The sequence below is a fragment of the Cyanistes caeruleus genome, chromosome Z, assembly GCF_971803275.1.
Source record: "Cyanistes caeruleus chromosome Z, bCyaCae1.hap1.1, whole genome shotgun sequence".
NCBI classification, from domain to species: domain Eukaryota; kingdom Metazoa; phylum Chordata; class Aves; order Passeriformes; family Paridae; genus Cyanistes; species Cyanistes caeruleus.
In genome coordinates, this window is record NC_141732.1 from 64,205,039 (window position 1) to 64,220,701 (window position 15,663).

The window sequence follows — 15,663 nt, forward strand, 5'->3', positions numbered from 1 at the left end:
TGGCTGTGTGTCCCATTGACTCATGGGCTTGTCTTGCTTTTTAGTAATCTTGGCAAGATCTTCTGTGGCTGGATACTACCTCTCTTCTCTGAACTTTGCTACTAAGCATGAAGACCTGGGAGGCTGGAAAAGATCTTTCTAATTGCTGATCTGCTTTAATGCATTTGTATTTTGTTTTTATGCTTCTCCAGCTGTATCTTAAGGTGACTTAAAAGGAGAAGAGTCAACATACGGTTTAGTTTCTTAAAACCTTCAATTCACTAACTTTTACTCTGAAGTTTATTTATTGAGCTCTCATTTAAGGTGCAGATTTGGAGTCATTCCTGTCTCTTAAAACATCTACTCTTGCGGTATTGCTGGCTTGTTTTGGTTCTTCTTTTGAGATTCAGATATGGGGTCTTTTTGTTACATTCATATATAAGATCTGGATCTTATAAATTCCAGATGTCCCTTTGTGATGGAATTTTATTGTCCTTATGGACCGCAACTGAAAAATCTGGATCGAATTTCAAACCTGGGTAATTGCTGGGTCCAGCTTTTGGAGTTTTTAAAAAATACAATAAAACTTAGTCTTCAAGAATGCAATTTGAATCCTTATTTCACATTTTGGAACTAATACATTGATACTACTTCCATAACAATGCAATTTCAGTTTGTTTGTTTGAATTGAAACAATTCAGTTTCAGTGTTGTACAAGGAGACAGTATAGGTTTCTGTTTCTGAAAGTGGAGGGGGCATTCATTAGGGCAAGAAGATGCATGTAGCAAACATCTCAGGCCCCAATTATTTAATGCTCTTTAAAATGGAGGAAACAGGACAATTATACACACTTAGCAGGGATCTATATTCATGATGTAAACCAAGCAGCCCTTTTATTCCAGGAGTCTAAAGTGCTTAAGTATCCTGCTCTTAGACATAGAACAGTTGCAGATGGCCATAAACATAACATTTTATGTATAACATGTTCTTCTTCAGTCAATACACTGCAAAGCTGGGAATGGGAAGGAAGGGTCCAGATCTTTTCTAGTGAAGGATGTGAAAATATGTCTAAACAGGCCTTTGAAAGACCACCCCTTCAAGCAAACAGTTTTAGGTATGATGGCAAGTTTCTAACTGAGCAGTTAAGACTGCATACATGTGATACTTGTGTGCATACATACCCTGTTTTGCTTAACCTCTGTTTCTGAACACACAGAAGTATTGTGGATGATCTGCAAATGAGTACTGACAGTGGATGTACTTAAAGTGGTTGCTGTAATTATCTTCTCTAATATATATTGTAAAGAATTTCTTCTTAAGACCTTTTGTAGCTGAAGTTTGAATCATGTTAACCTATTCTGAGAACATGCTTTAATATTTCAGAGCTTCAGAATGAAGTTAAAACAAAATCATTATTTATTGTTCACAAAAATCCATCTTTTCCCTTAATGGGACAAGTGAATATGAAGGAGGAACAGAGCATGGTACGAATATTCAGAAAATGAACTGAATGCCAGCATATTCACACAGGTTGATGATGGCCTTCTCTTCTAATGATGCTAAATATGGTTGCAGTTTGCTGTAGAGTTTGTTGTAGCTTGTTGCTTTATTACTAAGGTAAGACTAATTCTTCTCAGTATAAATTCTTGTATAGTGTAATTTTTTTTTTCCTATATATAATTGTCCTGGGTAAAGGGCTCTATCTACCTGCTTAGGCTTCCTGGGTTTACTACAAATTTTTCTTGAAAGCAGTATTTATTACATTTTAGTTGAGCAGTGCAGGTTTGTCAAAATAATGCAATCACTAACTTCTAGGTATTTTTGTTAGATATGACTTTTTTTAGCTCCTTTTGCTGAGTATGGATATTGGGGTGAGATCAAAAAGTCTAGAGTTCTGGGTTGGAAGCAGCACTGAAAACCTCCTGACAAGGCAGATTCAGGAATCTGTCCAGGAAATTGCCCTTCCTGGATCATTTGTCAGCTCACAAAGCACATACATAGAAATTAAACCTTTGAACCTGAAGTGGTAAATATTGCACCATATTGAAGAAGGCTGCTACTTCAGAGGCACTCTGTACAGTTGTCTGAGCTTTTTTGGCCCCCTAAAGCAGACCTGCACAGCTAGCAAGGATGTGTATGTGTGTGAAACACTTCCTTTTAAGTTAAGTTTGGATATTTGTAGTTCTCTAATTTCAGTCTGTCAGTTTTCTGTTTGTGGTAACAGATAACGCAGCTGTCAAGGTTCATAATCATAATTGCATTACTAATGTTCAGATTCATATTACAACTCAGATGTCTAAAGGAAAAAATAGTTCTCTGCTTCAGTTGATGTATTGCTCCCATGCTTACTGTGCTCAAAACAAGCTGTTTGTAGTCTGCCATTGCAAACTCAAAATGTAATCTTCAAAGGAAGTTTTTAGGAAATTAGAGCTGACTGTTTTGACATTGATCATTTATTTCAACACAATTGCCAAGGTGGTGCCCTTTACCAATCACTTGCCAGAAATTTGTCCGCTTTGCTCATAGCTCTTTCTCTGCTTGTAGCCCTGCATGAGCTGTGAGTGCAGTTGAATCACTGAGCAGTTCCCAATAGCAAGGCACCCCTGCCAGATGGCTGGTATGGAACTAACCCATGTAACTTTGTTTCAAGTTCAACCAAACTTTTGAAATTCTTATGTTGTCTGTTTTATGTACCCCTTCAAAACTGTAACTACAAACCCAAAAAACCTTTGCAAAACTTCCAAGGCTTAGACATTATTTATTTCTATTTTAATGAATTTAATGAAATTATTTTGTTTCATTAGGTAACAACTGGTTTGGTCTGGAATTTTTAAACTTAAGTCAAGAGACTGAACATTTGCTTCAAGTTAACCCATCTCTATGAAATAACCTGTCTGTCCCTTTCCTTGTCTGTCTCCCTGCCTGTCACTACTGGGAGTATTTCTATAGTGAAGTATTAATTGTGTATTAAAATTAATTGGCTTTTATAAAATGTAACAATAATCTGTTTTGAAACTTCTTAAAGCTTTGTCATAAACCAAACTGCATTTAATGATTCAAACGTAACTGAATTGATTATTTTTCATCTGGCAGTTTCCATCAGCATCATGAATCAGAAATTTCTGATGTGCCAGAGACTTACTATGTATTTACTAGGAGCATACTGGTATGTTGTGTATAGCACTGATTATTTCCTTTATGGAGCTTTCAAACTGTGAAGTGCTATACACTAATGAAATTTCTATGTATAGGAGTTTTCCTTGGAGGCTAATGTACGAGTTCTCACATCTGAAAATGTACATGCAAAAAAAACCCGAAAACCAACCCAACAAAAAAACAACAAAACCCCCCCCCAAAAAACCACCCCAAAACACAAACAGCTGAAGCAGCTTGGATACCAAGGCATTTGAAAGGAATGGAAGGCCACACATGTACTACTATTCAGATGGTACAGCTTTTTGCTTAAATGCTGCTTTCACCCTTATGCCATTACTATTATTCAAGATATAAACTGGCTGATTTGGGAATGCTTACAATCCTACTGAAATTACTTATCACATTTGAGAAGTGGAGCTTAGAGCAACTACACATAATTTTACATGGAAGGAAAAATGGTAGTGAATAAGAGCATTTAAATATTTAAGCCTTAGAGGCTTTTGGGCTGGCAGTGCTTGTTGAAATGGGGCTGTACTTACCTAGGAGCAAAAGGACCTGCCTTGCCAAAAAAAAATGACTGGTGGTAGGGAGAATTGAATCTGAAAGAAATCTCTAATCAAATGAGATGCAGTTCTGAAATCTGGATCTTATTTCTGATCTTACATCTCCTTTGCCCTAGTGTGAACTGGACCTTTGTAGTAGTGACAGGTAATGAATTTCAGTTCAGATTCACACTTTTGCCCTTTGCCAAAACATATGTAGTTGTATTGCATTGGGGCAATCTTTAGCTCTTGTCTGATTTCATCAGTGCTGGGAACTTGTTCCATTCAAAACTTGCTACATATTAGAAAAGACTGCAATACTGTCTGTCATGATTAATCTTTTATGACTACTGCAGTTGCAAAATATCATTTTCATGATGGAAATGAAAACTCTTCCCCCTTTAATGGTTTTCAGACAAAGTTGGGCTTGAAATCTGTTTCAGTAACTTATCATGCATAAGAAATTAAAATATGTGTCTGTGTTCAGTGCATCCTGAACATTGTTTGGGAGCTAGCTGGGGCCAACCAAGCAGGTAGATGCATCTTCTTATTTATAGAATTTCACATTTAAAATTGACTTTAAAGAAGTCAATTTTTGTTTAAGTGTAGAACTAGCACTTTAAACCGTCATGGTTTAAATAATACTAGGAATATTTCACTGGCAAGCATGTGGCTTGCTTGCCACAGGCATTGGCTTACTCAACACAGGCAAGCTGAGCTGCAGCACTCTAGCATTTATTCCACTCCAGATCATGGAATGGGTAACACAATTGTCAGTGGAAGCTTTGAGTCAGCTCAGAGAAGCCAGGGAACCTGAAGATGGAAAGGACATGCTGGCTAATCCAGCTGGGTGTATGCATTAGCTTTGATATGGGAGTGTGCATAATGTTTTGCTGAGCCTTCTGTTTTTCTCCAAGGGATCATTCCATAGTTCTGTAGTTAGATTGGGAAGATTTCCTTATCATTCAGCCTCTGCCAGATTTATTGTAGCACCAGAGGATGACCTTTCTTGTGGTGTATCTCTTTCTACTGTCGTTTACTTTAATGTGTCACAATTTAATACTCCACTGTACCATAGGTGTTTAGCTGTTCTCTAGTCTTGTGTTTTCCAAGGCTATGAATTTCCCTGTCAGGTTCCTGCATTTGTCTTAAAGTTTCTGTGCATTCAGGTGTTCACATGAAGACATTAAATGAAGACAAGACATCAAGCTTCTTTACTGAGTTCCAGTATGCAGTAATTCACTTTTAAGAAATCATGCACTTTACAAAATAGTGCCAAGCAGAACTTGCTACTTAAAACATGCTCTTTCTTGTAAGTCACAGTCCGAGAAAAATAATCCTTTTATGTGCTGTGTGCTATGTTCAATTCTTCTACTAATTAAAGAAACATAACCTGTCAGGCCAGCTCTGCTCCCTAGGCTAAGCTGGTGTTGTGCATGGAAAGTAATAGAAGGTTGTCAGTGTCAAGTCCTCCAAGGCAATCTCTCTTAGTTTTGCTTATCTGGATTTAGAAATCCTGGCTAAAATAACAAAGTGGTTCAGCTGATATGCTTCTTGCAGGAACTGTTTTTACTTTGATTATTTTTCCAGGTATTTTTTAAAAATGCAGACATTATTAAAATGTAAACCATAGTGATAAATAGTCGTCAATCTTATGGCAACCTTTTTAAGAACTATTGTGTCTTAACTTTTGTCTTTATTGGAAACCATGTGAAATTCATAACAAAACTAAGTTTCAAGAAGGCAAACCAGCCCTTAAATTACCTTGTTTTAGGACCTTTTCATGATGTCCAGCTCTACTGTGTACATTGGAATCTAAGAATATACTTTAGACCTCAGCTGAGACCTGAAGTTGGTTTCATGTTACTACTTTAGGCATTCTTCTTACTTGGGAATAATATATTATCCAAGTGGAGATAATTAAAGCTTGTGCTTTTTTCCTATTAAAATGAAACCCTGTTCCTGACATAGGGAGAGATCTGTGAGGTAGGTATTGATGGAATGAAAGACATGGGCCTCTGAATAACTGGGGGTTTTTTTGTCAGAACTGGCTGGTTTGGAAACAATCAGATCAAGATTGCAGTTGCCAGCTCTATTTATGATACTTTAGTTTCACTGGATATTGTTGTAAGACTATTTTGAAAAGGGTATTTTGGAATCTGATGTGGGAATTCCTACTGGGAAAAGTTAGCCTTTCTTTCACTGGTGAAAGGTAGGGATTTGGAGAGTTGTCTATACCGTTTTACTCCTGGCTCATGGCAAACCAGCACTTGCAGAAGGATCACAAAGAAGCCTGGGCTGTGCAAGTGCTTGGCTGGTCTGATAGACATGACATTCTCCTGGCTTTGGGAAAACATTACTTATGTGCTAATAAATTGCTGGAAAATTTTTCATTGTCAGTCTTGGTGTTTTGAAAGGATTTTAGGATTTTTTAAAAAAAGTCTGTTTTTTAAAGAATTCTAGAGACAGCAGTATTGCCAAAGAAATTTCATTGAGATTGCACAATGTGCAAGTTGGATCAATACTTTGTCCCAGCTGTATCTCTGGCAATACTTCGTGTGCTAAGCACAATATTTTCATGTGCAGCATACTTACCCATGCCTGATAGAATATATTCAAAATTTGTAATTTTTAACCTGGAACAAGGCATTCTTAATGTACCTTAGGCTAATACATTCCTGAAACAAAAAAGACTGGTAGTCAAGAACACTTTTAAAAGGGTATAGGAATTCCAAAATAAACTTAAATAATGATATTTCTTCCTTTTATCACTTACTAGTCTTCTAAATTCCTCCAGTTGGCAACAGGTTGCTTTCAATAATTGTAGGAAATGTCATCTTATGGCCAACAGGAATAACCCCAGAGCTATTGGATAAAATATTGTCATAATAGCCAAGAATTCCTTATTCTGCATCTTCTGTAGAACAGCATGCTTTGCATTCTCAGATGACACGCTTGAAGGACAGGGCTCTTCAAAGTGCTTGTTGTATTGGTTTTCCTAGTGGACTCTTGCCCAGAAACTTTAAGTGTTATAGTACAAGAGTGGAAAAGTGTAATCTTAATGGCTTTGAGCTTTAAACATCTGAAGCTAGTACATTGTCAAAGTTTTTCTTTTTAAGAAGTTAATTGGAAAATATCAATTTGGTGCAACAAAAGTCATCTTATTTCAGATTGCTTATTCAGTACCTCAGAAACTGAAAGCAATTGCCAATGTTTTAAATCAACCATGAACCAAAAGCTCTAAAACCTCTGGAATAAACCTATGTAGGGTTTTTCTGATGCAGTTTCTTAATGTTATACATGAAAATTAATTCAGGAAGTTTTGCAGTTTCAATTGTGCACGTGACATTTTCATTCCTTCTTTGTGGTATTGAGTAGGGTACCTGTAACTTCATTATATTGCTGCGTGTCAGAGCTGCCTTTGTTACTCCTAGTCCAAAGAGTGGAAATGTTTCCCTTGACCAGGAATTTCCCTGGCCTCAGGGTCTGTGCCTGGCAGAGGCTCCAAAACAAGCGATTTGCTGGATATGGTAGAGGTCAGTCTGCAGAGCTATGAGACTTTATGAAGCTGGCCATGTTTTTGTGTGTTAGACTGCTGAGGGAAGGGTGATGTGGTTGTGTAGTTAAACTGCACAGAAGGCTGGCTGAGACCTGGCTGGTGGCCTGTGAAGCAGCACTGTAGCAAGGCTCTGTGCATAAAATGGAAAAAATAAGTGCTAAGTAGAGTTCTTTCATCTGCCTGCTTAATACTAAAATATAACTGCCTTTCCATTTTGCCTTCTCTTCTTGAAGAGGTAGGTGGCATTTATTTTACAGCTGTGGCTCCTCACAAAACCAGCTGTACAGGGGAGGACCTGGCCAAAGGAAATCCTGGACAGTGTCAACTGTCAAGTCCCTTCAGCCTGGACCTGATAAAAGCCTTTGGGAGCTGAAGGCAATGTTGGCACTTTAAATGAGATCACCAAGTACAAATAATTCATACAAATATTAGATGAGGTTTCATCTTTTGCAGTTGGCTGGCTAATAAACTGCATTCCTGCCTTTCTCCCTACCCTTCAATGATAAATGATATGGGTCTGTGTGAATCATACATTTCAGAAAGGTGTATAGATGTAATGTAGTCTACTAGATATGAGTGGTTAACTACTGCCTGTTGATGGTGACTAGATGTTTTGGGGTGATTAATGTCATTTGTATTCATACATATACTGTGACTATAAGATAAGGAATTTTAAGAAGTAATTATATTTCAAGTATTCTGGTATTTGTCAAGATGGACTATTGAAGGACACTTGATTACTCTCTTTGAAGGTATGTTCGCTTGCTGTTCAAACTTCAGTCAAAAGTCTACTACTTACTGCCTGACGCAGAGATCAGATGAAGTCTGTACTGTTTGTCAAAATCTGTGTGATGTGCCTAGGGAGCCTTCTTGAAGAGTAGTATGGACACGTCTGCATTTTACCAGTTCACTTGTATAGTATAGATTAGTATCACTGCAGACTGAATGTTGTAAAAGAAAACTGATGAGGTCTGATCTTTTCTTTTCCAGACTATCATTTTATTCTGGCCATTCTTCCTTCTCCATGTACTGCATGCTCTTCGTAGCAGTAAGTATGCTCTTTCCATCTAAGTGATAATAAAATATCTATCTATATCTAAAATATCTAAAAAATATGTTAGCTACCCAGTACTGAATATTTACTTGGCTGCTTTGCACAAGGGACATTGGTTTTGTAGGATGCTTTTCTGGTACAGTTAAAAACTTCACACTAGTAGTTGTTAGAGTGGTGATACTGGGACAAGTAGAATGATGTTCAGTATGCCTAAGAATACTTAATATGGTATTTGGCTTGTGTGTCGTGTCTAAAATGAATCCAGTGACAAGTGTGTTCTGAAAAGATGCTACTTAAATATGCCTACATTTAAATTATTATAAACCTTATAAAATTTATAGGGTTTATAATACTTCTAAATTTATAAGCCTTATAAAAATCTGCAATAAAATATACCTGATGATGTGCAAAGCATATTTTAAAATAAAGCAAACAAGACCCTTAAACATTGATCAAGTGTGGCTGGGCCCATAAGCACAAAACAGATCAAATTGAATTTTCAAATTCCTTTTTATTTTTCCGTATTTTTTTAGAGACAGGTGAAGAGTGAGGAAAATAAAGGGACAGTAAATATTAGTAATAAGATAGATTCAGAAATGCTTCATTTAGAGATTAATATATTTGAGTTGAAATTGTTCCAAGTCATCTGGGACAAATGATCTTCACTCTTAGCATAAGGTTTGTAACAAAGATTTTGTTGTTCTCCCCCTTCTAAGTGGTAACACAGAAGGCATTAACAGCTTCATGGAATTTTGTTAATGCAGTTGTAAAATTAAACTTTAGTCCTTGACATAAGTTACTGACATAATATGTACAATCCATGATTTTTACAGACCTCAGTTTCAATTTTTTTTGTCTTTGTCACATTTTAATTTTTTTTCTGTCTTGGCAATAGTATAATATCTACAGTGAGGGAACCAATTGTTCAAACTAAACAAAAAACCCTACAATTGCACACACACAAAAATGGGTGGCTCTTCAGTATGGTGTAAGTACTTTTTAGGCTTTATTTTAAAACAGATCTGTTTCAGAAGCTTGGTGCTCAGTTTTGATCTTGTCTTGGTTTGGAAGACAGGTGTCTGGTAGGGAGGGCAGGAGCCTCCCTTGGAATGAAAATGTAAACCCTCTCCCTCCAAACTAGTATAATTTTGAAATCAAGGGGCTCTCAGGCAGAGATCTGGGGATAGGAATAACAGTTCTTTACTAGTGTGTATAACACACAAAACAATAACTACAGCATTAACAAGAAAACAGAACCAGGGACCCTGTGAGAGCCTTCTCGGCCGAGATGGGAAGGGATGGAGGAGAGGCTTTGTTTCACAACCCCCTCGGGTGGGCAGTGCCGGTGCTCCTGCAGGGCTCTGAGGAACACTCGGCTGGAACAGCAGGGATGAGCAGAGATCCTGGGCTGGTGGCTGAGGTGGAACAGCAGGGATGAGCAGAGATCCTGGGCTGGTGGCTGAGGTGGATCAGCAGAGGGATGAGCAGAGATCCTGGGCTGGTGGCTGAGGTGGATCAGCAGCTCCGCAGTGGTGGCTGGCACTGCCACATGTCCCGGCAGGACAAGGGGTGTGAGGCACACAGACAAGAAAGAAGAAGCAGCAGCAGCTCCGTCTGGGTGATGACAAATTCCCTTCTCCCAGCCACAACAGCTCTGAGAGAGTGTCTCCTCTCCAGCCCAAGAAAACCAGCCAGTCTCCAGCTGCCCCCGTCCTCCCCGCCGGGCCCAGCCAAATGCCCTGTGTTTCTCAGGCACTCAGCTAGTACCATCAATCAGGTTTCCCCACAACTAATGGATAAAAAATTCCACAGGTGAGAAGGAACAAAAGGAAGTACACCCAACAGATCTATCATGCAGTTTTTTTATGGCTAAACCTGTTTGGATTGTCTCCCCTGCTTGCTGGTCTTATCTAGTGCAAATACAAAGAGTTCATAAAAGTATTATATCCTGGGTTTGACTAGAATATGGTATGACTTCCTGTCAGCTGTTTGGGTTTTTGAAAATAAGTAGTTAAGTGTTTTTGCTCATTATGACTGGCAGTCTCCAAAATTGTGTCCACTCATAATAGCATTTCAAACCCATTCTTTCCATAGTACAGTGAAGCAATTACTGCTACACAGAGAGCACCCTAATACTGACTTGCCCCTCTGGGCCCAGTCAGACCCTTCTCATAAAACATCTTCTCACGTGGTTTTGTTGAGCAACTTGATAATGTGATACTTACACCTCACAGAAGGACAAACCTGGAGATAAGGAAAACCTTGGTAGATATGTAGCAATATGTATGTATCATTTCTACTGACTGGATTACAGTTGTCTGTCAGGGATCTGAAGCTGTCTGAGCTTTTTACCTCTGTCCCATGTATGTAAGGCGCATTTTGCTGCAGCCTAGGTAAATGGTGGTGGTCAGGAGGAATTCTCAACTCATTAATTAAAGGTAGTGGGTCACATTAGATAATACAACTCTCTAGATGCATATAAGATAGTATAAGATGTCTTGAATAGCTTGGAATTGAGACCTTGTTTAGTTAATTTACTAGGCTTGGAAAAAATTCAGCCTTTGGCAAGAAAGTTAAGAATTCTTTATTTTGAAGTTACTAACTTCATGTGGCTTGAATAATGCTTTCTGGAGTGTCTATGGCATATTCTTTTGAATCCGTGCAAAAGAGCTTGTATGGAAAGTTCTTGAAGAGGAAATTATGAACCTTAGCTGTCTTGGGGCTTTGTGTGTGTGTTTTATTCTTGGCAACCTCCCACATGGGCAGGTGGGCAAGTCAAGTGCTAATCAAACCTTTCCTATGCAAGCTACTTCAAAATACCATAAATTCTGGCCTTGTGTCTTCTTAGTTCAGACACTTGCTGAATGTGCTCAGAGCTGTCCTTGTGTTCACTCAGTTCTATAAAACATGGCTTTGCTTAGTAGCATCCTTAAACTAGAGGGGTACAAATGCCTTTAACTTGTTCAAGATGACATTTGAACAGGAAGTGTTACATTGGATATCAGTTTGTTTTTAATTAATTAGTCAATGAGTTTCCAGAGCTGTGCTTGTTCCTGCACCTGTTTTTTGTCTCTGGCTGAGCTATACTGCCCAGTAAAAATAAAGGGTTTTGTGGAGATTAGACTTCTACTTCCTTCTGTCCAATAATAAGATTATTCATCTAGAAACTGCCATGAGGCCATTGTAGAGACATCTGAAGAAGGCTAATGGCTCTTGTGCAGTATGTTTTTGTCTTGCTGATTAACACAGCCTTACTTCATCCCAAGAAACCAAATCAAGTACAAGTGTGTTAAAAAAGACAGCTAGTGAAGGAAGGTGAGGAAAACACACACACACACACTTGCCTGCATAGCAAGGCAGAGTACTGCTGCTGGCTCCTAGCCAAACCTGCAGCACTTGGTGGCTTGTTCATTTGCTGAACTCTGATGTTGGCATCATCTGTGCCCTGCATGCATTCTGCAGCCCTGGGCTGAGTCACCAGCAGGACAGGCTGTTAACATGTGGCATTACTCAGAGGCTATGTTAATCATAACCAGACACTAGCACACTGCTTTCTGGAGAGGCTGGAGGAGTCTATTGTGTATGTGTACTGCTGAAAGTGTGCTCTTAAAAGTTACCTGCTGAATGCATGTGCTGTGTCAGGTGAATCTGTGACTCTGTAGAGAACCAGTCCTTGGAGGTGCATCTGAGGGAGATGGGGGTGTTTAACCTGAAGAAAAGGGAGCTCAGGGGTGACCTTAAAACTCTCTACAACTGCCTCAAAGGAGGTTGTAGCCAGGTAGTGGTTGTTCTCTTCTCCTAGGCAGCCAGTAATACGACGAGAGTAAATGGCTTCAAGTTGTGCCAAGGGAGGTTTAGATTGGATACTGGGAAAAATTTCTTCTTGGAAAGGATTGTCAAGTATTGGACCAGGCTACCCCAGGGAAGTGGTGGAATTGCCATCCGTGGAGGTAGTTAAAAGATGTTTGGATGCAGCACCAGGGGACATAAATGTGTGGTGGACTTGGCAGTGCTGAGTTAACAGTTGAACTCAAATGATCTCAAGGCTCATTTCCAACCTAAACAATTCCGTGATTCTATAACATTTTTGACTTGGGAACTATTTGGATTTCTTCAAGAGCCTGAATTATGTTGAGGAGTATTCCTGTCTTCTGACTACAAGAGAAATATCTGAGTCCTGACTGCATGGCTTTGCTGGTATCAGGAGAAAAAACTGCAATTTTGAACATAATCCTTTGCTGCAAGTCCCATCCCATAGCAAGGGCCACACATGGAAGCACCATTTACTGTATTAGTAATCAAATTCCCTATCTTAAATGTTTGTTGCATGGAAATGTTAAATAGTTTGTTATCCATCTGTTTCAATAAACAACAGTATACATCACTTGTTCTCACAGCACAAGTCATTGCAGCTATGTAAAAGCTGTTGTGTCTAGCTAGACAAATATAAAGCTTGGGTTTTCAGCCCACTTCCAGGTTAAAGTTGCAGTTTCTTGTATTTCCTAACATAGAATGAGCAAAACCCCAGAAAAAAAACCTGCTTGCAGACTGTCAGTCTAGGAAGCTGTGGTGGAGAATGTATTTTGAAACTCATTTGGCAGAGCTAGGTAGGTTAGTTTGGGTCCAAGAAGAGCTTTTATCTCTGGGATAAGTGCTTCTGCCAACAGCAGCTTTGTGTGGAAGCTAGAGGGAGTTTGACCGCAACAGTATGTGGGAATCCACTGACCTAATAACAGATGATAGATCTCAAATTATCTGTGTTGTCCTCTTCCATGCTGCTCCCTTTTCATAGTTAAACAGCTGGCATAGCCTCCCCTGTACCAAACTATTTAACCTTGGTTTGAAGAATGGGAGGGCGAGGGTAGTGTAACACCTCTTCGAGTGTGACCAAACTAGCACCTTGGCCCTAGAGGGGGGAGATGCTGCAGGCAGTTTTTGCTTTGACTTTTCAAATTTAAGTATGTTTAAAAAGTTATTTTAAATTAAATGCACAACTGTTGGCAGAAATGGGTGTGGCCCTGAGGATTATGTTTCTGTAACAGAATCAGTTTTGGCTGTAGCTGGCCTGGGCACTTCCCTGCCGGCACCTATCCCAGGATAAAGAATAAGGCTGCACAAACCCAGCCAAGAGTCACTGCTATTCTGGGGGTGGCAGCGTGTTTGTGCTGTTTAGACTTCGGACAAAAAGGGATGATGAATCTTGCACGATGTAACTTGAGTGGGTCTCCTACGAGTCATTTGGAACATTTTATGTATCCAAGGACGCATGGAATTACAGATGAGAACAGGAGGGCAACTGGTGTTTCAGTGGCCGGGATTGACAGCCTTCTTTTGCAGAGATCATAGGATAAACACACATGAAAGCAGGCTTTAGGCTGCTTTTGGTACTTTTGGCTCCCAAATCTGCTGGTCAACCTCTGCTCTCAAACTGTGATTTTAATTGTTTGTTGGGATTGGAGGTTGAGTGAAATAGTACTCAAACAAGAACCTTTAACACAGTATTTTAGGTATGTCTGTTTGCACAGCACTTATTTCTTCACTTTCCCAAATGATATTGACTAGAGCTACAAAACTGTCTTTATTGTGTTCCTGCCCACATGAAAGCTTTTGAAGACTAGTCTTCTAAAACAAGTGAAAAGACACATGCTACTGAAAATGCTTTGGCTGTAGCTGTGTGTAGTATCAGGTATCTTACTTTCAGCAGATGGAAAAATAAAGGGTAACTGGTCATGCTGCAAGGCTCAAGTGTGGAAGCACTTGTGCTTATACCTGTAGGTGCTCCTAGTATTCCTTGAATATTGTTATTTAGACTTTTTATGGTAAGCAAACAAAGAAAACTGATTTCTCCGTGGTTTGCTTGGAAGTTAGGGCCATCAGTAGTGCTGCCTGTATTGTGAACTGGCTCCTTTAGGACTGACCCGAAAGCAATACACTGCAGTGCTTTAGTTCTTCTCATAAAGCTTAAAATACTAGCATCAGGGTTTTTTTTTTTTTCTATCAGAAAAAAGGTGTATTCTGATTTGCAACGGAATAAAATGTTACTGTTTATCCTGCTGTATGTTAAGATTATGTCAGTGTGAAATTATTTTGGCAATGTACAGCCAAGTTGAAGCTGGAGGATTAAACCCCCCAAAAAATATTGCCCACTGGACAAGTAGGCTTTGTTTAGAACAGGTTGATTATAGTTTTGATACTGAATCGAAAGCTGAGCTGTTACTAGTAACAGGACTTCATACCCACTGCTTAGGAGGCAGCTCTTGCACATTAGTTGCCTTTGACAACGGTATCTTAAAGAGCCCAAACTGGTACGTACTCTGCCTTTTCTCCATAGTTCAGTCATTTTCCCCGCCTAGTTCAGCTCTCCAATAGATCAGTTCCCTGTAGGACTGTTCAAACATCAGACCTGACACAGGGGAGACGGATATGGTCAGAGTAGTAGGGACATACCATCCCTTTGAAAAGCAGCTCAGACATACCCCCGCACTGAAGCCGCTGCAGACCTGTATCCTTTTCCCTCACTGGAAGGTGAAGAACTAATTCTGAACTATTGCTTCTTTATTTTCTTCCCAATCAAAATAAAACTAAAGGATACATAATAATGCAGATTTACCAGGGATCAGAAATATGTAGTTATGAAAAGGAGCTGGTCTCATTAAAAAGGCAGAATGTATTGACAGGCATCAAAGTCTAAGTTGCTTTCTTTTTATTCTTTTAAATTTTTTCTTTTTTTTTTTTGAGAAGCCTGGCTCATGAGTGACTCATGAATTCTTCTACAGCTCTGTATTCCTTTTATAATACAGTTTTCTGTGTGGATGTGAGCCTGCTGTGTTTAGAAGTACATGGGAGAGACATTATCCATATTTCTGGTTTGCAGGCAATCTTGTTGGCTGATGCCTATGGCTCTGTGTTTATTCATAGATACAGTGCTTCCAGGTACAAAATAAGCCGTTTCACTTCTATGTAATACTTGCATTAATGTATGATTATGTTTGACAAGTTATTTTTCAGCACATCTTGTGGCTGTTTTGCGCTCAGAACTGCAATTTTTAAATTGTTTGCTGGATTTCTAATGTTTTCTTGAATTCCAGAGTTTGTGCTAGCTGAAATATGATGAATAACTGTTATACAAAGCTATTTGAGCAACAGCATTTATACAAACTAGCCTTTATAGGAAGGCATCTCTTAAGTTTCCCATAACAAGCTGAAATGGAAGAGCTATTCTGCAAATATTACAGATGTAGGAGAAAGCTTTGAAAATCTCTGAAGGGAGCCTTTCTCTCTGCTGTTGCCAGGTCTGAGCAAGGAGGAGGTGTCTGGATTGCTGAGCAGGACCAGAACAGGGATGGCAGATGAATTCTCTGTGTACCTGTCTA

The 15,663-nt window shown here is 39.1% G+C and overlaps 1 protein-coding gene across 2 annotated transcripts in view; it reads left to right on the plus strand.

The window, feature by feature from the left end:
* Positions 1–15,663, plus strand: part of PLPP1 (phospholipid phosphatase 1) — a 61,412-nt gene that overhangs the window by 36,933 nt on the left and 8,816 nt on the right. For both annotated transcript variants that reach the window (XM_086866964.1, XM_086866965.1), the window contains exon 4: positions 8,227–8,284. In XM_086866964.1, coding sequence (XP_086723090.1) covers positions 8,227–8,284 — 58 coding nt within the window. The remainder of the gene's footprint in view (positions 1–8,226; positions 8,285–15,663) is intronic.